This window comes from Caenorhabditis elegans, chromosome X (assembly GCF_000002985.6).
Source record: "Caenorhabditis elegans chromosome X".
In the NCBI taxonomy this organism is placed as follows: domain Eukaryota; kingdom Metazoa; phylum Nematoda; class Chromadorea; order Rhabditida; family Rhabditidae; genus Caenorhabditis; species Caenorhabditis elegans.
The window spans coordinates 8,835,716-8,856,690 of NC_003284.9; the positions used below are offsets into that span (position 1 = coordinate 8,835,716).

General features: G+C 33.7%; 4 protein-coding genes and 8 non-coding genes across 12 annotated transcripts; 7 read left to right on the top strand and 5 right to left on the bottom strand.

Moving 5' to 3' along the window:
- Positions 1 to 10: 10 nt before the first annotated feature.
- Positions 11 to 227, bottom strand: C28G1.9. The gene has a single exon (NR_071762.1). It is a non-coding gene; the product is annotated as an Unclassified non-coding RNA C28G1.9 (non-coding RNA).
- Positions 228 to 300: 73 nt separating this feature from the next.
- Positions 301 to 2,410, top strand: C28G1.2 (Serpin domain-containing protein). Its single transcript, NM_077096.4, has 5 exons — positions 301 to 1,207; positions 1,252 to 1,398; positions 1,488 to 1,574; positions 1,620 to 1,772; positions 1,815 to 2,410. The coding sequence occupies exons 1-5, from the start codon at positions 929 to 931 to the stop codon at positions 1,944 to 1,946; spliced, it is 798 nt and encodes a 265-aa protein (NP_509497.2). The 5' UTR covers positions 301 to 928; the 3' UTR covers positions 1,947 to 2,410.
- Positions 353 to 480, bottom strand: C28G1.8. Its single transcript, NR_071763.1, has one exon. It is a non-coding gene; the product is annotated as an Unclassified non-coding RNA C28G1.8 (non-coding RNA).
- Positions 398 to 469, top strand: C28G1.t1. The gene has a single exon. It is a non-coding gene; the product is annotated as a tRNA-Glu (tRNA).
- A 212-nt stretch (positions 2,411 to 2,622) lies between the features above and the next one.
- Positions 2,623 to 2,694, bottom strand: C28G1.t4. The gene has a single exon. It is a non-coding gene; the product is annotated as a tRNA-Gly (tRNA).
- Positions 2,695 to 2,886: 192 nt separating this feature from the next.
- Positions 2,887 to 2,972, top strand: C28G1.t5. Its single transcript has one exon. It is a non-coding gene (tRNA).
- Positions 2,973 to 8,572: 5,600 nt separating this feature from the next.
- On the top strand, positions 8,573 to 10,560 carry ubc-23 (UAS domain-containing protein; the record flags this gene model as incomplete). The annotated part of the gene is made up of 4 exons (NM_077097.5): positions 8,573 to 8,635; positions 8,687 to 8,953; positions 9,426 to 9,736; positions 10,008 to 10,560. The coding sequence occupies exons 1-4, from the start codon at positions 8,579 to 8,581 to the stop codon at positions 10,558 to 10,560; spliced, it is 1,188 nt and encodes a 395-aa protein (NP_509498.4). The 5' UTR covers positions 8,573 to 8,578.
- Positions 10,561 to 10,788: 228 nt separating this feature from the next.
- Positions 10,789 to 10,867, top strand: C28G1.7. Its single transcript, NR_071764.1, has one exon. It is a non-coding gene; the product is annotated as an Unclassified non-coding RNA C28G1.7 (non-coding RNA).
- C28G1.t3 lies at positions 10,790 to 10,862 on the bottom strand. Its single transcript has one exon. It is a non-coding gene; the product is annotated as a tRNA-Gly (tRNA).
- Positions 10,868 to 11,005: 138 nt separating the features above from the next.
- Positions 11,006 to 11,077, top strand: C28G1.t2. Its single transcript has one exon. It is a non-coding gene; the product is annotated as a tRNA-Gly (tRNA).
- A 329-nt stretch (positions 11,078 to 11,406) lies between these two features.
- C28G1.10 (UBC core domain-containing protein) lies at positions 11,407 to 12,767 on the top strand. Its single transcript, NM_001270137.5, has 4 exons — positions 11,407 to 11,678; positions 11,917 to 12,012; positions 12,061 to 12,273; positions 12,484 to 12,767. Exons 1-4 carry the CDS (start codon positions 11,562 to 11,564, stop codon positions 12,667 to 12,669), a joined length of 612 nt encoding a protein of 203 aa, NP_001257066.1. The 5' UTR covers positions 11,407 to 11,561; the 3' UTR covers positions 12,670 to 12,767.
- A 573-nt stretch (positions 12,768 to 13,340) lies between these two features.
- On the bottom strand, positions 13,341 to 17,909 carry sprp-4 (C2H2-type domain-containing protein). The gene is made up of 5 exons (NM_077098.6): positions 16,737 to 17,909; positions 15,877 to 16,314; positions 15,331 to 15,828; positions 14,366 to 15,280; positions 13,341 to 13,740 (listed from the first exon to the last, which is right to left on the bottom strand). The coding sequence occupies exons 1-5, from the start codon at positions 17,904 to 17,906 to the stop codon at positions 13,516 to 13,518; spliced, it is 3,246 nt and encodes a 1,081-aa protein (NP_509499.1). The 5' UTR covers positions 17,907 to 17,909; the 3' UTR covers positions 13,341 to 13,515.
- Positions 17,910 to 20,975: the final 3,066 nt, after the last annotated feature.

The following is a 20,975-nucleotide window of genomic DNA, read 5'->3' on the forward strand; positions in this document are numbered from 1 at the left end:
CTGAAAAAATCGACTATATTACATAAAAACATGATAAAATCAAAAATATAGCAAAAAAGTTAATAAATCTAATCAAAAATTGATAATAAATTAGTTTTCGAAAAGTTTTGTCCAGAAAAGCTTTTAAAATCCGGAAAGTATTCAGATTTCGCCTTTTAAATGCAATTCTAAACAAAAAATTGTTGACGCGGTTCGCAATAGTACTGCTGACGCATTTGTCTTGTTGTGCGCATTTCCTGACATACACGATGCCCCTCCACTGCAGAATGGCACCCAGCAGAGGTCACTGCTCTACTCGTCTATGTCTTGCTTATCGATGCTCTCCGCTCATCTCTCCTTCTTCTCTCGCCTTAACTTCTGCAGTATGTCTACTCAAACTAGAGATGTATGTTCATAGTCCCATGTGGTCTAGTGGTTAGGATTCGTGGTTTTCACCCACGCGGCCCGGGTTCGATTCCCGGCATGGGAAGTTTCTTTTTGCATAGTTTTTACTCAAATAATTTTATATTTGTTTGTCGAAGCTGATAAATATTTATCCGACATTGCCTTATTGAATGTTGTTTTTCTTGCTCTAGGCGGAAATTACAATTCCGAAAAGAGAGCACATATTTATAAAAAATTGTAAACAGCTAAGTTTCTTGCAGCCACTTCTAACTGTGAAAATGTCCGTCGAATTCAATATTTAATACTCAACAGAGTTTATTTTGCACTAAATGATTTTTTGATTTCCAAAGTTTTATTTTATCTTCATGTTTCCTGTCTATGATCTCTGACTCATGACTAATAGAGATCACATTTTTCTGTTTCTCTTGATCTCAACAATTCACCGAGATGATAAATTGCTCAAAATGTTGTAACATTTGTTGTTTTCAATTAAGTTCAAAAAAATAGAGGGATAAATGTTTAGTTGTGTTCTGAACTGGTACACATGAGTGCTCAAAGTCTTTCTGGTATTGAAACCACTTTTGGATTAAACTTACTAAATTCAGTAGGGTGTCAGGAGTCATACGTGTTCTCTCCTATTTCCTGGCTATTTGTTTTTGCTCTTTTGGGCAATGAAAAATTTAATTCAACAGTTTTTGATAAGTATTCCGACTTGGGGTTTCTGGACTCTGAGGTTAGAAGCTACTTGAAAAATGATTTAACTGACATTTCTGTCAGAGCTGATAGCGGCATAAACGATGTTAGAAGAAATTCTCCAAATCAGGTATTATTGTCAACATATTGAACGCAAACAAAAAATGATTTCAGACTAGAATTTTATTTAATGCTGGATGGGAAGAGAAGCTGCATGAAAAGCGCTCATGGCTTTTTTATCCTTCAAAGTACAACAGCAAAGTGATTACATACTTGATAAAAGAGAAACATGTTCTGCTCAATGTTGACGACGCTTTTCAAGTTTGTTTTATGAATTTTGAAGCTTTATCATGACTAGTTTTGAAGCTTTAAGATAAATCATTACTAGTCACAACTTTGAATTATTTCAGATGATATCAATCATGTATGAAAACAAAAGTTTGCAATTTGTGGTCCTAGTTCCTTCAAAACCATGCGGGTTGAAAAAAGCCTTAAAGGTAAGTGAATTATTTTCACTCATCAAATTATAAAACAACTTCCAGAAGCTCACGAAACAACGTTTTGAAAAACTTTTCCAAGAGTCAACGGTTCAATTAGTGCAGATCATGATACCTAAACTTGATGTTCTCCAACTTCTCATCAACTCCAAAGTTCTCGGATTGCAGCCGCCGATTAAAACAAGTTTAAAATACAAGGTAGCCTAAAAATCTTCGATTTTTTTAATCTATACCTTACAGGAGTCACCGAGAATTTCAAAAATGTTGTATCGTCCTGAAAACCGTTTACCTTACCATTTTCGTGCAGATCATCCTTTTGTATTTGCCGTACTGAGAAATGGTCATCCAGTTTATTTTGGTGTATTCTCATGAATTTGACTTTCAAATCATTGTCTTCCATTGTACATTGAATACCGTTCCTTGTTTCAGAACAGTTTTATTTTTGCTACGAACCAAATTTTTTAGAAGGCCCCACTCTTTTTGAACAAAAAACAACAATGGAAAAACTATTTCTGAAAAGCTCATAGTCCCTCGATATTCTTTTAGCCTTTCAAATAAAATTATGTGAAAATTTATTACACGCACAATAATTGATTTTTTTTTTGGATAATTGAATTTTTTCCTCAAAATAAAAGTTTTCCAGAGTGTTCTTATCAAATCTGGAAACAAAAACGCCAACTTATTCAATCAACCAACGTTTGAAGAAGATAATTTTTCATTTGTTTTGATATTTTCATTATTACAATTACTGTTTGTTTTGAAGTTCTAATGGCTTTGTAACAATGATATAATACTTTTCTAACAGTTCTTATTGTTATAAAGAAAAAAAAAGAAAAGTATATGTGATTATACTGGATACGCCATCTTTGTGAGAATGTGTGAGAAGTTGAAACGAATATACTGTATTTCCTATATTAGTGAGGCATGCAATACTTATTTTCAAGCACCTATTTAGAAGCAATACTAATAGAGGTGCACTAATAGAGACGCCTTACTTATAGTGGAAATACTGTATTAACTTCCAATTTGGAACATCAAAAAAGTTTCTTGCGTTCGGGGGGAATCGAACCCCCGTCGAATGCTTGGAAGGCATCCATGCTGACCATTACACCACGAACGCACGATGAAGCTTCTTTAAACTTGCAATGAAAACTCAAAATGATCGGAATCCCTCGACAGGAGGTTTTAATCCGGTTTCCATTTGCGCGCATTCTCGAAATTAATATATTTCCCAATCGATGTACACACACACTTACTTGATAATTAATTGGTCCTTAACATTTTCATAGTTTATCTTCTTGATGAATCATGTGCGTTCGTGGTGTAATGGTCAGCATGGATGCCTTCCAAGCATTCGACCACAGGTGATTCGCAGTGTAAGCAAAATGCTTCGACGCACACAATGCTCGTGTTTGCGAAAATGTGCGCCACAGTGGCAAGCATAAAGGGCACAATGCGAACGCTCGCAATGTGCGCATTTTGTTTGGCCGTTATTCCCATCATTAAAGTGCTCATTTCAGTTAGTTTAAAGCCATTTTTGTTTGAGTTCTCTGTTTATTGACTGTTTTTTTGCTGATACTAAAGTTTCTGAAAAACAAAACTCTCGATTTAGAAGGAACTTGTCAGATTTCGAAAATCATAAGGGTCCCCCCTTATGATATAAAATTTTTGATGAAATTTTTTTGTTTTGAAAATTTTTTCGAAAACATGTTGAACGTGTAGAAAATGATCAGTTTGATATTTTATACAAGTGTGAGAGTTCACAATGAATGTTCAGCCAAGAAATCATGGAAAGTCTAGAGTTGGGTCATTGAAACATAGTATGTTTGAGAGCTCCTAACTTCCTTGAGACGTAAAATACAAAACTTTCTTCAACTGAAAAGTTGTCAGAAATGAACTGAACAACGAGTTATTAGTTGGCAATATTTTTCTATCTTGCATGTTCAAGAAGTGGGCACAGTTGAGTAAGAGCAAAACAGCACTGACTTCAACAAGCCATATTTTGGCACATTACACATATAGGAAACATTTTTTATTTTTAAGACATTTTCCATAACAAGCTAAACAAATTTGTAGTTGATCGTTTTTTGATATCTTGTATGTCCAAGGATGCTCACAGCTTCAAAAACCTATACTATTTTTTGAGCCCTTCAAGAAATAGTCATTTTCTCAGCTAAAAACTTTCTTTCTAACGTTTAAATTGACACAAATAGAGTAAATATCATTTACTACTGTATCTGATGATCCGCTTTGAAAATCATAAGGGTCCCCCCTTATGAAATTTTTTTTTCGTGGAAACTTTTTTCCAAAAAAATTTTGATTATGTTTAATTTTGTGCAAAAACATTATTTCAGCATGTTTCACAGTTTTAACGTCTCAATAACGTTTTTGTGGCAAAAAATATTGAAATCTTCCTGGATTTTTCAAATAAACACCTTACTTGTAATACAGTTTTTCTCCGTTGGCAGCAGGAATACAAAAAAGTTGCCAACTTGAAAATTGTTTACAATGAAATGAATAACAAATTTTTAATTGACACTTTTCTCCTATCTCGCATTGCTTCAAAGTTATAGTCCTCTCGTTTTGAGCCCAATATTACTGATTTTCAGTAATCATATCTAAATAATGAACAAAGATAAAACGTTTATGTTTTATAATTGTGATAGATCATTTCAAGTTTAATAATTAAATAATTGATCGCTTTTTGATATCTTTCTATCCTGAAAAGATGTACATCTTAGACGAAATGATGTATATGGTTGAAGAGTTCAAGAAATTGAGGCTTTTCTCGTTGGAAACGCCTAGTTTGACGTTGAAATTTTTATAAATAATCACTTTTGTACTTTTCTCAATATTTCAAAGTTGTTACAACTTTTTCAAAAAAAAATTTTTCGAGAATTTTTGATTTTTTTTTGTTGCAAAAATTGAAAAAAAAACCAAAGGGTCCCCCCTTATGAAAATTTTCAAAAATTTTTACGAAAATTTTTTTTGAAAACTTTTCAAAATACGATCAGATCTTTCAGAAAAATGCGATGTTGGTTGTTTTTTTCAGTTTGAATATTCAGAACACGATTTCAGACGAACACGTGAGGCTTAGTAGAACCTCTAAGTTCAAAAAAGGCATTCACTTCGAATGCTTATATCTCCGTGGAAAAAATTATTATGACAAAGTGATCAACTACAAAGTTGTTTATCTTAAATCAAAGTACAACTTTGTAGTTGATCGTTTTTTATCAAAAAATTTGGTGGTGGAGATATAAAGAGAGAAAGAGAAAGAAAATACAAGCATGAAGTTACGGCACTTCTCACAACTTTATCTCAACCACCAATTTTTTTGATAAAAAATGATCAACTTCAAAGTTGTACTTTTAATTAAGATAAACAACTTTGTAGTTGATCATTTTGCCATAAAAATTTTTTCCACGACGATATAAGCATCCAAAGTGAATGCGATTTTTGAACATAAGAGTTCTACTATACCTCCGGTTTTTGTCTCAGCTTGTGTGCTGAACATCCAAACTAAAAAAAAACAACAAACATTGCAATTTTCTATAACATCTAATAAAAATTTGAGAAGTTTTCAAAAAAAAAATTTCGAAAAAATTTTTGAAAATTTTCATAAGGGGGGACCCTTTGGATTTTTTTTTCGAAAAAAGCTAAAAAAAAATTTTCCAAAAATTATCAAATATGTATGAGATATTGTAGAAATATGTTTACTTTGTTGTTTCTAAGCATTTTCTTGCAAAATTCGGTGCTTTTCCATGAGTCAAAACGGAATTCTTTGGGACACTGAACAATAAAACCTCCTGTCTTAAAAAGGATGTATCTCATTTTAGAGGCGAGGTATCAAAAAGTCATAGTTGTAAGCATTTTCTCACCTTTATCGAGAACTGAGATATAGTTGAGAACAGATCTATAATTTTTTGGTCGTCTTTCGGAGCTCACATCTCCGCAGTCACTGAAGATAACTAAAACGTACCAAGTAACAAAATGTTTTCCATATTATTGTCAACAACTTTTTAGTTGACCACATTTTATCAATTTAAACGCCAACAGAGTTATAAGTCTTTGAAAGTAAGATGTCTATTTGCTCATTCAATTCTAATTTAAGTCATTGTTTAACTCAAAATGGAACATAAGAGTCCAAACTTGTAAGAACTACCAAAATTGTGTTTTTTTTATAAAGTTGAACAGTTTTTGAAAAAAAAATTCCAAAAAAAATTGTTTTCAACCATAATTTTTTTCAACCCTTATGATCAAAATCGGAAGATCGGAGAAATCAGATTATAAGAGGGCCCTTATCCCTTACGAGCCTTCTGAGCTGAATATTGAGATCGTAAGTCAGAATAATCAGATCATAAGGATGAGCCTTATAGTATTCCAATATAGTAGGACATTTCACAGCCTTTTCCCAAAAAAACATTGGTAATACATTCAATTGTGAGTGAATTCGAAATTCCGTTAAAAATTGCATTTAAAAAGTTGTGGAATATGAACACAAATTAGTTGAAAAATACATGCCGTATTACCTCTATTAGTAAGGCGTGCAAAACTAATTTTCGGACACCTAATTTGATGCAAAACTAATAGAGGGTGCAAAACTAACTTTCGAACAGGTTTTTTCTCATGTTTGCCAATAAGTTATGACATAATATCATCAATTTCAATGACAACTTATGAACCAAAATGGACGAATTTTACGACTGATACGCAAACATTGTCCGAATTGTACTCATATTTTGCCAATTTTGACTTGTTATACCAAGTCTGTAAGAGTTTTCCTAATTTTTAGAACGACTTTATAATGCAAATTTTGAATTCCTAAAATTAAGGAACAAATAAAGGGGTGCAAAACTATTAGAGGTGCAAAACTAATAGAGGGTGCAAAACTAACTTTCGATTAGTGATTTTAGATGCAAAATTAATGGAGGTTCAAAACTAATAGAGGTGCCTAACTAATAGTGGAAATACGGTATCTAGTTGAACTAGTTGAAAAAAAGTTGTCACCATTGATCCTAGCCCCACCAAGGTACACCCCACTTTGTCACTTTGGATACTTTGTCTCCAAAGATCTTTGCAAAGATCCTTTGTCACAGGCGGTTTTTGCAAAGTGGGAGAAGACTCGGCCACTAGCATAGCATGAAAACGGATCATTTTCTTGAAAACCTGGTACGGTGGATCGCCTTGAGAACAATTTTAGATAATTTTGGGTCAGTTATCAGAATGATGGAACTAGATGCGCGAGATAACTAGCAGTGAGATGCCCTAGATCACTACTTAAATCGATTTGCAACTAACGAACGTGCGCGCGGGATTGGTCAACAGTAAACTTTCAGAACTCGAAGAAACAGGTAAGTGGTTCGACTCCGGATGGTAACAGAAAATCCTTTCCAAGTCTTGAGGTGGCTTAATCATGTCTTCGGGTAGTGGGGGTGGCTTATACAAGAACTGAAGTTATATTTTGAACTTTTTCAGCTGATATAAGTGAAAAAAGGAAGCATAAATTGTTTTCGCAATGCCTCCTTTATGCTCGCGTTCGTTCGCAAAGACGAGCATTTTTCTCCATTTTTGCTCATGTTTTCAAGTACCCATTCGAAGCACGCGCGAACTTCGGATGAAGCATAAAACTCGTACTCGCGAATCACCTGTGCGACGGGGGTTCGATTCCCCCCGAACGCAGTAAATCTTTTGAGTTTAATAAATTTATATACACCGTATTTCCTCTGTTAGTATTGCACGTAAAATTAGTTTTTATTCGGACCATTGGCTGCGAGACTATTTTTTGAATGTTCAATAACGAGAAAAAACTCCATTATTAAAATTTATAATAAGACAAGAAACTTAATTGGCTTTTCATAACGAACTGTTCATTTTTTAATCTTAGAAATTCTAGTTCGTTAGAATGTTTTTTTTTCAAGCATTTTGTTTTCATTGATTTTTTGATTGAATTCCTACTCCTTTCAAAAAATTATGAAATAAGCTGCATATTTAATTTTTGTTCTATCAAACTTATTTTTTTAAATGAGAAATCAATACTAACAATTATTCGTTGTGAAATATGTTCCTTACGTCGCGTCACAAAAAGCAGTGGAGAATGAGAGAAACAGAGTACAATGTTCAGTTTCAAAACTCAGCTAGTCAAATTTGAAAGGTTTCTTTTTTTTGCTTTTTGTACGTGTTTTTCATTCATCTTTTAAAACCTAGGAATTAATTTTTTTTGAAGAATAAAAAAGTAAACAACCAGTCAACATTTGTTTTGAAACAAATCGTTTTTGCGATAATTATTGCGAAATAACTAACTATACTTGCAATAAGATTTGGCCTAACCACTCATTTTTCCAAATAATTTAAGTAATTATTTTATTTTTAGGATGAAAAACTTGAAGCCAATAAAACGTCGGATATTTATGTATTGTTGTGAATTTAGTTCCAGATAGAACCTAGATTTTTTCAGAGATTAAAAATTTCGCCATAATAACGGGGTTTCAAACATATATTCTTGAACTACCAACTGATAGCCTCTAATAGTCTTGCTGTATTTCATATCAGTTCAAAATAGTCGTGCATTCCGAATTTGAGTTGTTTATGTACTTTTATTGATGCTACAGTATATCTAATCTTATTTTTCTACAACTTCACAGGAGGGCGCAATTATGCAATATGGTCTTGCCACTCGTTGATTTTAAAACATTTTATTTTATTCCATGGGTGGCGCGTGGCGATACCATTTCGCATAAATGCACCCTCCTTTGAAGTCGTAGAGGAAAAAATACACTGTGTATAACCAAACAATATTTGCAGTTTATTTGCTTTTAGACACTGATAACAAACCCTTGAGAGTCTTTTCGGTTTACCAATAAAGAACATTTCTTGCTAATTGTAAATATTTTATCGATATAACCCATCATCAACAATTATCCTAGTTACATTATTTTTCAATATTTCAACACATTTGTTCATCAGGCTCTTTTGCCCATTCTCTAAATTTGATTTTTCAGCTAAAAATGTCTGTTGTTAATTTTCTCACTCACGGTGAACGGGAAAAATTGGATCAGTTTATGGTAATCTTTTTTTTCTTTTTTTATTATGTGATTCAGCAATGTTTCATATAGGAAATCGTAAACATTCATGATGAGGAAGTTGCAATGGTATCAATGACAAACGCCGATTGGAATCTGGAACGCGCAATTGGAACTCATTTAGCGTTAGGATCAGAAGGAGATATTTATGCAGGAGGCTCACCATTGGATCCAGTTGACAATCAACGAGGTAGCAGGGATGATTTCGGTAATGACGAGTACGACAACAATGGGATTGGTGGAACAGCCAACATATTGAATGATGAAGTTGGAGAGTCGAGTACGCTCTATCAAGTTGCAGTAAGTATTTTATTGTTTCAACATATTTGTGTGCATTATAGTGAAATTATCAGACGTATGGATGAATTTGAATTCTAGATAATTCTGAAGACACAACAACTTCCAGTTTTCACATATACACTATGTAGTTAGTTAGAATTCTTCCAGCTGTCTTTTGAAATGCATGAGGGTATTTGCCAATCTTTCAAAAATATTGGTTTTTTATATGACATTTTGTCAAAACTGTGACTTTTGTTTTGGAAAATATAAAACTTTCCAGAGTTTTCATTTAAAATACTTTTTTTTTTTTTAGTTTTTTTAAAAATTATTTAGAAAATGTATGACAAAATCCCCACTGACGCTATCCCATCTCTGAGAAAGAACATGACATACCAAAATGTTAAATATGGAGATGTTAACTTATGTTTTTTTTAATAAGCAAAGTCATAAACATTTTATATATACTTTTTTTCCATCCAAATTTCTTTTCTAGCCGCCACTCATGATGCCACACCATTCTCAGCCGATTCCAGATGCATTGAAATGTTATACTGATAATTTTAACACAAGGTATCAAATTGGAAGCACTGTGATGCCAAAATTCTATACGGATACTTTGCGGAATGCTGTGAAAGAAGCATTTGACCAAGAAAACCCGATTCTATGCCGTCCCTTGGCTTTCTTTATCAACAATGAAAATAGTTCAAATACAAGAAATTTTGTAACCAATGTTTTGTGCAACGAGCTTGTCACCAGTTATCTTGCAACTAAGTATATTTTGTACCCCTGGGATGTGACCGAACCGTAAGTGTTATTAACGGACCCTAAAACTGATTTTTTTTTTGTGAATCTGTCTTCAATTTAATAAATTAGTATCATTTTTCAATTGCCAACAAAACATTAAAAACGATGTGAAGTCGGTAACATTTTGTCAGTTGAAAATATTCTGCTAATTATACATAGTTTTTTTTTGGTTTGATCAGATCAAGCAAATGATCAAAAACAAGTAGAATTTTAACCGACTCCAGAACTAACTGAAATGTGTGGTTTTTTTTTAACCTGAAACAACTTTCAGAAGAAACTTGGATCGATTTCTGCGAATTTTGACTGATTCAAACATGTCGTCAATGCATTACAATCTCAAGAGTTTCAATGAATCTGAGTCTCATCGTTTTCCATACATCGCAATTGTTTTAAGAAAAGGAAACTGGTTTGAAGTTATACGAGAAGTTAACGGTACCAGTGACTTGAATGAAGTTGTGAATGCTCTGTATGAAGGGTTCGAAGAACTTCAAGAAGAAAAACTGCGTGTTTTGAGTAAACAGGTGGAGCGAAAAACAAAACAAGCAAAAGTGGAAGAAGAAAGGAAACTTATAGATCAGCAGAACGAGGTTTATTATAAGAACTTGAAAATTGATACTGATAATTTGAATAAGAAACGGATAGCAGCGAAATCAGAAATCGAAACAACAAGACCGGAAACTAAACCGAAAATTACCCCAATGAAAGTCATAAGCGTTACACCTCAGAACCTACCAGAAGAACCAAATGTTTCCGAAACAAATATTGTCACAGTGAAGTTCCGGTTGCCAAAAGGGATCCAGGTGATTGGCAAAATTTTTAAATAACCTATTTCAAAATCTTTTATGTGTAGCAAGGGTTTCCATTTGATACCTAGAAATGTGATAGCGCGTGCTCTGACGAACTGATGTGTAGAAGAATTTTACTTTTCTAACAAGGATTTAAATTTGTAAGGATTTAAAAGGAGGCACACTTACAAAAAAAGTGCAGCAACATGTTCCGCATTGTTCCGCAGTAGATCACAAATTATTTTTTCAAGGAAAATGTAAAATGTAATGCGTTCGGGGGGGAATCGAACCCCCGTCGAATGCTTGGAAGGCATCCATGCTGACCATTACACCACGAACGCGCATGATTGACTTTTCAGTGGATAAATGAAAATCTTCCAAAACCGTTAAATTTGAAGAAACTTGATTTTGGGTGATTAGCATCGTCTCCATATGTAGGCCAGCTTTTCGGAAGATGATTAACAGAAGCCTAGTCAGATGATGTGCGTTCGTGGTGTAATGGTCAGCATGGATGCCTTCCAAGCATTCGACGGGGGTTCGATTCCCCTCGAACGCAGAACTTTTTGATGAGTTATTCTGCAAAAATACATGTGATATTTTGTCCGAGAGAAAGTAGTCTGTGACAAATCTAAATTAGGCCTAAAATTTCCTGTCCGTATTTGATGCTAACGGAATTTTAACTAATGCTCTGTATTTTACTTCGTAGTTTTTTTTCTTTATCAGATACATTCCCCGTTTTTGCTTCCTAAATCTGAAACTCGTGACATAAGTTTCTAGCATAAATGATAAGAACAGGTGTGCACGACCTGTATCAAACAAAGACATTGAAATAAACTATGATTGACTTGATTTTTGCGTTTCTTTGTCCCTTGTTTCGATGCAATCACAACTATGTAGAATTGCGCCCTTTTTTCAAAGGTGAGATTGCGATGAGAGGCAATCATTTTTTCTAATCAATTATTACCAGTCGGTCACTTTACACTTATCCTGTTTGAGAAACCTTTTTTCGTTACTACCATCTTTCAAGCTTATTGTAGAACATGAGTACCGCTTCCAAAAGAGTTACAAACGAACTCCGTAATTATTATTCATGTGTCTCCTCTGTCGACACTGGAATAAGAATTAAAGTCATTGAAGGAAACATTATGCATTTAAAGGTTGGTTAAACTTTTTTTTTCTAGGATGTTGCTTTAAATTTCTCAACTGACATTAACGAATATATTACAAATAAATGAAATAAAGTTCCTAGAAAAAGATTCGAAAACTATTTGTTCCCGTGGACTCAATTTTCCCAATAACTAGTATTTTTCATGTTTTCTTTACTGTATGATTAGATCATGTGGATGTTTTGATATAAAATCACTCGGTTTTGTTGAAAAAACAATATCGCTTCAGGGAATCATAAAAGGAGTGGAAGAAACGCCGTACGAAGGTGGTATTTTTGAGCTTGACATCAAAATCGGAGAATCTTACCCATTCAAAGCTCCCACTGTAACTGTAAACCTCTGTGGTATCATGTAAAAATATTTAATGTTTCAGGTAAAATTTATAACCAAGATATGGCATCCATCAGTGAGCCCATTCGACGGGACCATATGCCTTCATGATGTGGACAATGGAGTTTGGCCAGTATCTATGACAATTTACAAAGTGTTAATAGTTATTCAATCCTGGATGTCAAACTTTAATGAAAAGGAACCCATTGACGTGGAGATATTGGAGCAAGCCACAAATAATCGAGAAGTGTTCGAGGTGCCTTTAAAATATTTTGAGATAAGAAAATTATAGTTTAAAAAATATAGATAACTTAAACACTTTTCAAATATTTTCATAATTTCAATTCTGATTAAAGAAAAACAGTTCCCGTTAGTACTTCAGAGCTACAATTATAATGATTAATAGAAAAATTGACAACAAGTCTGATAACCAATTGTTAACCGTTAAAAAACCATTATATTGTAGAAAACAGCCGAGTTTTGGACTAAACGGTTTGCCGGCTCGCGAAGGAAACCGTACAACCAAGAGTGCCAGCAGAAAGTTCAGCTCATGTCGAGGGTCATACGAAATGAAGAACTCTCAATAATCGCACTGAGCTATCACAACTGGACTCTTCCTTATGATGTTCTCGAACAAGAAAACAGTTTATGAACTATTTATATTTTTATTGTATGTTAAGTTATTGTACATATTATAGTTTGAGTGTTATTTTTGAAATAAGTTTGTAGTGAACACTTTAAAACTGTTATATTTTTGCTATTTATTATTTCTAAATATAGCCAGGAAAAGTCTTCAAAATACAGTATGAAAAAAAGAAAAATTGTTGGAAGACTTAAAATTATGATACAGTCCGTGCAATATTTTGATTTCAAACGCTATTTTTTTGGTTTCAACAAATTTTGGCATTTATTTCGTATTTGAGAAATAATTCCTCATATAGTCAAAATTTCCCTGTCAAATGTTTTTCATAAAAACAATCTCTGTTTTCTTGATATATTTTAAATCCAAATTGTTGGTAAATTTTAATTTTGAATTTTTTTTATCGAGAATTATGAGAAAAATAAGGTACGGCCAGTAAAAGCTTGGTCAAATCTAAAACATCAATTTTTAAGTCATTGTTTAGGATTAGCTGATTTTGATTTTTGGTACATAATATTATTTAAAATTTTGTTTTCTGAAATAATTATAATAATTAGCGCAACATCTGTTGTCATCGCCATCTCGTAACTAACACGTGCTCATTGTTTTTCAAGCTTTAAAAAGTTTGAGGCCAATGCAGTTAGATTAAAAAACTCTATGAAAGACTGTTTTTTGATTTTTGATGGCATATTAGACACATTCATTTGAAGCATAAATCGTGAAATCTAACAAAAATTAACAAAAATGAAAATAGGACAATTCAACATTCAATCGGCAAAAAGGGTATGACAGCAAAATTAAAAACAAAAGTTGGCAACAACAGAGAATATAAAACTTTCGAGACTGTTCTAAACCGTTTCAATATGTAGTACTGACAGAAATAATTGTAGAATTTTTTGGCATAATACCCATGTAGAGATCAGAAATTACTTCTTTGGCTCCGGTCTCCTTTCGGTGGTTATTTTGCATGTGAAGCCCCATTTCGCTTGCAACATGTGTGTGATATTCGCAAAATGAGCATTTTATCAGAGCCCCTCCGGATCGTTGAGCAATTTTGTATGAAGTTGGCGTTTGATTTCCATTCTGGAATATAGATTTCAATTGACGAAATAATTTGGTTCTTATGTATTATGTGCACACACGCATTTAAAGCTTTTCCCAATATTTTAATATTCATTTTAGTTTTAAATTAGTGAATTTTGTTTAGAATAAAGTTGGGAGAAAAAAGTATTGATTTTGTTATCAGAAAGTATGCCTGTTAAGTAGTACTAGGGAAGATCCACTTTTTAGAAATGCTAAAATTCAAGAAAAATAATTTTTGTGAAACGTGTTCAAACGTTAATTCTCATGATTATGATGTATCAAAAACAGTTTTTTTGCAGATTGTGCGATGTTATAATTTTTAGCTTTTAAATAGTTTCTTGAAAAAAATGTGTTTTTTAAATATTTTTTTTCTTAAATAAAACAAACAATTGGGCTGACTCAAATTTTGGGCCTATGAAAAAGGATAAGATTTATCTATCGAGTTGAGTCACACTATATTTATTTTTTCTTGAATCAATTGCGACAACCTTTTGGTTGTGATATTAAAAATAAACGTATGATTTCAAGATCTTCCAAAGAAGGTTGTTAATTGAAAAAAACCAATCAGTTAAATAATATTTCAAAATTTTTATACGATACACTTTTATCAATTCCAAATACTTACCAAAGATGGCTGAATGAATCCGTTTCGCATATTGCAAGATATATTCCTAACAACGTTTGCCAGAGTCAAATGATCAATGTTGTGATGTTTGGTTTCGTGGAATCCCACCACTTCTTTTGTATCGTCAGAATAATCGCACAATTTGCATCTGTACAACTTATTCCATCCATGCCTGTCACTGTGCTCAAAAGAGTTGTTCACTGAAGCGCATTTGAAGTCACATTTGTCGCACCGAAACTCAACTGTTGAGCTGAACTGCTTGCTACGATGTGCAGCTTTGGCTTTTGAGCTCATTGGGAGTTTATTTTTTTCACGGACGGGCTCTTTAATCGGTCTTTTTATTGCCGCATTCAATCGATTGAGCAGCGCCATTCGCGCTCTTCCTTCTTCAATTTTCTGCTGTCGAACATGCTTTGCATATGCTTTTACGACATTATCATCTGTCACATCAATATTATGGATCCTCAGATGTTGAGTCATGCAACTGGCAGAATTTACATTGAATGTGCATTCACTGCATTGAAAGTTTCGGTCTTCTAATTTTGAACTTTTATGGTAATATGTGTGCAATTGCATGGCATCGCAATCAGAAGTTTTAAAGCTGCATTCCAAACACCTGTAATTTCTTTCAGGAAATCCTCTTCCAAGCACTTTTCTCATTTGGAAATAGAGTACGTCGATATTGGAAGCGAATTTTTCAGTGTTTTCATTGTCCTGAGAACTGTTACTTGACGGTATAGAAGACGAACCTGGTGGTTGATTCGAGACAATCTTTTCCTGGAAATAGGAAGGTTTTTGATTTAGCTTCTGAATCCGACTCGAATGACGCAGCGGAACACATTCTTGTCCCTTCTTTTCTTCAGTAACTTCTTGAGGTGGGACTGCTGATGATATTGGAGCAGCTGGTGTAGATTCCTTTAAAATTAAACTATGTATTAAACAGCAGTAAAAAATATATTGCTAACCTTCTGAGTTGTACTCATTTTGTCGTTTGTGCCTGTTGAGCACTGCGAATTTTCATTCTTAGTTTTTTTAACCTGCTCGTCTTTGACAGCAGAGTCTTCGCCGTTTTCCGAGTTGCCAAAAGAACTTTCTTTTCTCGACTCTTCCAATGTTTTCTCAATGGAAATTTCATGTCGGTCAGCAACATTGTCCTTCGGACTTGGTGATTCTTCTTTTATATCTACATCCTCTTTGAGCGACAAATGGAAATCTTCCATTGCCTGCATAGGAAGTTCAGCTTCAGCTGTGCTAGTTGAAATCTGACATGGCGGCTTGTTATCCGGACCGTTTAATTCAGATTTAATCATATCATAGTTAGTCATTTCGATATCGTTAACATAATCTTCTTGTTCCATTGAAAACACATCGTCAGTTACTTCCATCGTTACTTCTGGCTCTAATACAGTTTTGATGCTCATTTCTTCAACAATTCGTGGTACTGCTTCGTCGGGAAGAATGATCTGAAAATGTTATTCAGCTTTAAAAAACTAACACTTTGGGATACGAACCTTAGCAGAATCTTTTTCCCCAATAATGAAAGTCTCTCGTTCAAGTACTGGACACTGCTCGTCATTATCAATAGTTTCAAAAGTCTCTTCGGTTTCCATATCCGCAGTTTCAGAAATCCCAGACGATATCAATGATTGAACATTTAGATTGTCGGTTTCTTTTGTATTTTCGTATTTCGACAACAAAACAGATAGCTGGATTTTTCCTGCCAAAACAACGCTATCAGCATTTGATGCTCCAAGTTTTGATGATGAAGCCGACTGATCATTTTCTGCATTCACATCCTTGACTTCGAAAATGTTGTTATCTTCCGATAGTACAACTGGAGATGGCAATTCTGCCGGAACCATTTTATCAATCGTTGGTGCTCCGCATGTGGACGATGTATTGAAAATAGATGAGACTCCACGATTTTTCAGAAATGTTCCAACGGGCATCTGAAATTATACCTTTCAATTAATATAATCAGTATGGATGTGACTCCGGTCCAAAAATCACTAATAATGGTAGTGAAACTTCGTTTTTGTTTGGATGTTTTTATTTATAGTAAAACATAGCCATTACTCAATTTCGAACTATCATTATTTTGGAAGCCAACAACAAAACTTTACATCTACAATTTTTATTTTTTTAATTACATAGTAATTATTTGTATTCAAAAGTTGAAAGCTTCAGACCTATAGCAATCCTAGAGATTTTAAGTACGCATGTGTGAAAAATTTGACAAATAATCAATGCTTTGACTGAGAGTTTTGAAACATCAAACAACTTATAGAAATTTTTATTGTGATCGACTGTCATTTGAGACTATTATGAGGGTACTTTTATAAAACCCCTATTGCCGATACAGAATACTCACTTTTTCAAACTGTTGCAGATTTCTGGGTAACTTGTATGACGACGTTGACGGTTGCTCCGACGATGGAGAAGTACATTGTGCTTTTTTTGGGATGAGAAACTTTGCAAATCTTTCATCAAAATTTTGATCCATCATTAAAGTCATCCTTCTTTTCATGGCCTCAATCGTATCATCAACTGAATCCACTGAACTTCTCGAAATGCTATGGCAAGGCTTCGTGACATAACTATGCAACGATGATGTCGGGAGACTACTCGATCCCGATGGAGTTGGAATTTCCAGTAAGAGTGGTTCCATCTCAATTTGGAACTGGGAACTCTCAAGCTTCTTTAGTGATGGTTTGACTGTTCTATTTGACCGACGTGTACCAGTTTCTGTCTGATCGGATGAGGTAGAAGCCAGTGATCTAGATGAGCACGGTCTAGAATGGCCAAAGTCCATGTCATCGTCAATGGTTTTGTTGTATTTCCTTTTCAAAGCCGGCCCCTTAACTACACTACAGGTTTCCGATGACGTTGGTTGTTGAACTTCCAGCATTGGCGGAGGCGAAGGTGATGGCGAATTTTTATACACCATAAATGGGACAACTTCTTGTGCAGTTTCCGCCAGTTTTGCTGTCGGTTTCCTTTGCCGATTTGACTGCCGAATCCCAAAGTCCTTTGTGTGTTCTTCCGAGCGTTTCGTTCCAGAAATGGATTGTTGCATCAAATATGCCTCTTGTTGCAAAAGCAGAGGTGGCGCATCTAAACTTAATTCCGCATCAGATTCAGTAATAATATCTATACGTTTTTGTTGCTCTTTTGGAGATGTCACTTGCGGCTGCACAAAAACTGCGGAACTATTAGGTTTGTTCTTCTTTTTGTAAGGACCTCGGACATATACTCTTTCCGGAACTGGTTTTGGTTCCTTAATGTTGGTCTTCACATATTTTCTCTTTGGCTTAACTTCTTCTGTAACTTCTTCCTGAACTTTAGTCGAAATTCTTTGAGCACTGGTGAGACTTCTTTCAAAGTCATCGTCTTCTTCATCATCCTCTTCTTCTTCTTCATCACTCAGATCATCTTCACCTTGATTCTTGCCACTGGCTGCTGCAACATAATCAAATGTGAATTTTTTTCGTGCGGAGCGACGAATGTTGTCACATTCCAATGATACAGTGTTTGGCTGCATTCTGAAAAAAAAAACGTTAAATTTGCATTCATTTCCCGAAAGACATATGAAAACAAAAAGACAAACTACAACGAAATTAATATCAGAATAGTAAGGAGAAGCAAGAAATTAGAAAATTACATGAAAACTTATTTGTGAATAGTTCAACATCTCAAAAGGGATAGTATTTTTTATTGTAACGTATTGTTCCCTTATTTTTTTGGATAAACTCATTCTGTGGAAGGTAAAATATTAAACGGTTTTCAGAATCTATTATAGCAAAAACCGTTTTGTCACTACGTGTTGTGAGATGCATTCTCACATCTCTTACGGACCACAAACAACACCTGGGCTGCGACACAACAGTCTTCTCCAACAAATGAAATTGGTTGCGCACTCGGCTGGTCCGCACGCTCTACAATCTACAAGAGAGAACAATTTCAGCTAAAGAGACGTAGTTGGTGAGAGCAGATTCAACCCCACTAAAAAGATTAGAAAGATATAAAGATTTCCGTAGAAATTGAAAAGAAGGTTTGAGACTTTGAAAATATTTCGTTGATTTCTGATAGGATTATGATGTATTATTGTTCCTTTTGGGAGAGTGTACTTAATTTAGTTGAATGTGTCTCAAAATTTTTTTGATTTCGAAAGTCAAAATCTCAGGTTTCTAAAAGAAAAAAAGAAACCTTAGTCTACCTATCAGTTGCATCTAGAACTTCTCACATTTTACTCTGAAGCACGTCAAAATGAAACCAGCTATTAAGAAATAATAGAAAACAATTAAAACGGGTACAGCTCGTATATTGAGTTAAACTGGTGCAAATCACAGTAAGACAGTAAGAGTAAAGTGGTGCGACAACGCAAGAAGACGTACTGTCGCGCACAAAATAGCATAATAGGAATGGAGTATAAGACAAGCAGAGGAAAAAATAAGAACGGCAGTGTGGTGAGCCAAATCTTTGCAGCTACTACAGACAGGAACCACCCAACAATCACCGTATCCAGAAAGAACGATGGCTCACCAAAAAACCTCCGTAAAGGACAAACAAGTATGGGATTAATTTCAAAAAAATATAATACTCAGTCTGACGATTCAAAAAGTTTTGTCAAATACAATTGTCATTTTCGATTATTTTTCTTGTTGTTATTATCTGCGTGTAAAATGGTTGGGGGTTCATCTGAGATTGATATGTAATGAATAATGTATTTTGAATTAGGTGATAAGGCAAACAAACACTGCACTTTTGGGAAGAAAAGGAAATATACATATGTAAATAAATAGAAACCCAATTTCTATAATTGTGGTAAGATTTTGCTATGTAACACTCATAAATGGAACTTGTAGTTATTCAGTTATTTGGTAACTCTCAAAATGCTCAGAAATTGTTTGACTACGTTCAAATATTGTTTTGAACACATATTGGTGTGAACGTAAAGAAGCGCGTTTTCTCTTTTAGAACTGTTCCAGTTATAGGTAACAATTTGAAGTGTTAGTGTTTTAGATTTTTTCAAAAAGATTTCTGTGATTTTTTGTTTTCTGTGACTATTGGAAATTTAAAAAAAAAACGGCGTTTTGCTTTTGGAAATTGTTTGCATCAAGATGCCGCAACTTCTCAATCAACTGTGGCAAGTTTAAAATTTTCAATTGCAAAAGTCACAAAAATCTAGGTAAAAGTGATGATGGTCTTTTGTGAAACAAATAATTTGCATAAATACCGAAAACTGTCTAAACGTAGTTGAAAAGCTTGTAAAAATGAGTTTTAAATTACTAAAGTTTGTTAGAAAGTGGTTAAAATTGGTTTAAAAGTTGCAGGAAGCCGAGATATGAAGCAAACTAAAAATCAAAATGTATCTAGGTGTGCTTTTTTTGGTTTGAATGCAAATTGCAAAATATAGGAAGAAAATGTGTCTCTTCAGAATATAAATATTTCTAAAGGGGTTTACAGCATTATCGATCTTTTAAGAACGAGCAGGTGTAGGATACCTAACATATGGCCTGTAAATCTACAGGGGAGATTTTCTCATGGTCCTCTTTTCTAATTTAGATTATGGTGATAAACGCGTAAAAAAGAAAACATCTTAGAAATTGAAAAATTTACAGAAATTTAGAAACAATACAAATTTTAGCATCAAAATTATATCCACGCAATTTCGACTAAAACTTTCCTGTTATTTGCTAGACTTCAAATGTGAAGTGTAACTAAACTTTTCTTTTCTTTAAATTTTTTTATGGCTGTTCAACATTTTAAATAAATTGGTTATTCTTTACTAAATTCTCCAATTTGGCAAACCTTGTTGTGTTGCATCGGTTGGAATTTATAATTTGATATGTAGGTTATTGATAAGTAACCAAATTTTACATATCGGCTGAAAAGGTACCTCTTGTTTTGAAGCGCATTGTTATTAGAAATAGGATTAAAAGTTTGGAAAAGTTCTTAAAATGCTTTAAATATCTAAAATTTCAGATATTTAAGTGTCATATGAAAAACATGAAGAGAGCACAATTCAAACAAAGACGAAAACACTGCAACAAATTAAAAAATAAAAAGCTAGGATGATGCTTTAGACGCAGTCCCCAGATTGTAGTGGTTCGAAATATTTTGATCCAAGTGGATTTATTTATTTTTGAAAAGAGCTAATTAACATTTGATACTTGTAAAATAAATAAATACCTATATAAATATTGGCTGTCACTCTGAAGTCATGATTGTGATTTGTCTCCAAATCCTGAACATGGTCAATTTAGCTAACAGTCTAAAACTAGTATCGTAGCGGTTGAATTTAATTTTTCGCCGCTGCCAAAATGACTCGATGAAAAATTGCTCTGTTACTCTCACTATAAAAACATCGTTGGTTCAATTTAAACACTCTGGATTGTTTCTTATTTATCTAATACATGAAGCCGTTTTGTAATAAAGAATTAAAAGCCATCGTTATGTCAAATTGCAAAAATTGATTGAAAAAGAATTACGAGATTTTTATTGTTTTTTGGAGTAGCGCCAGTGGGATACTTGTATCAAAACGCGCCAATAATAACACAATGATCAAATATCATATTAAAAAATTCAAAACTTTTTCAAAACTTTATAT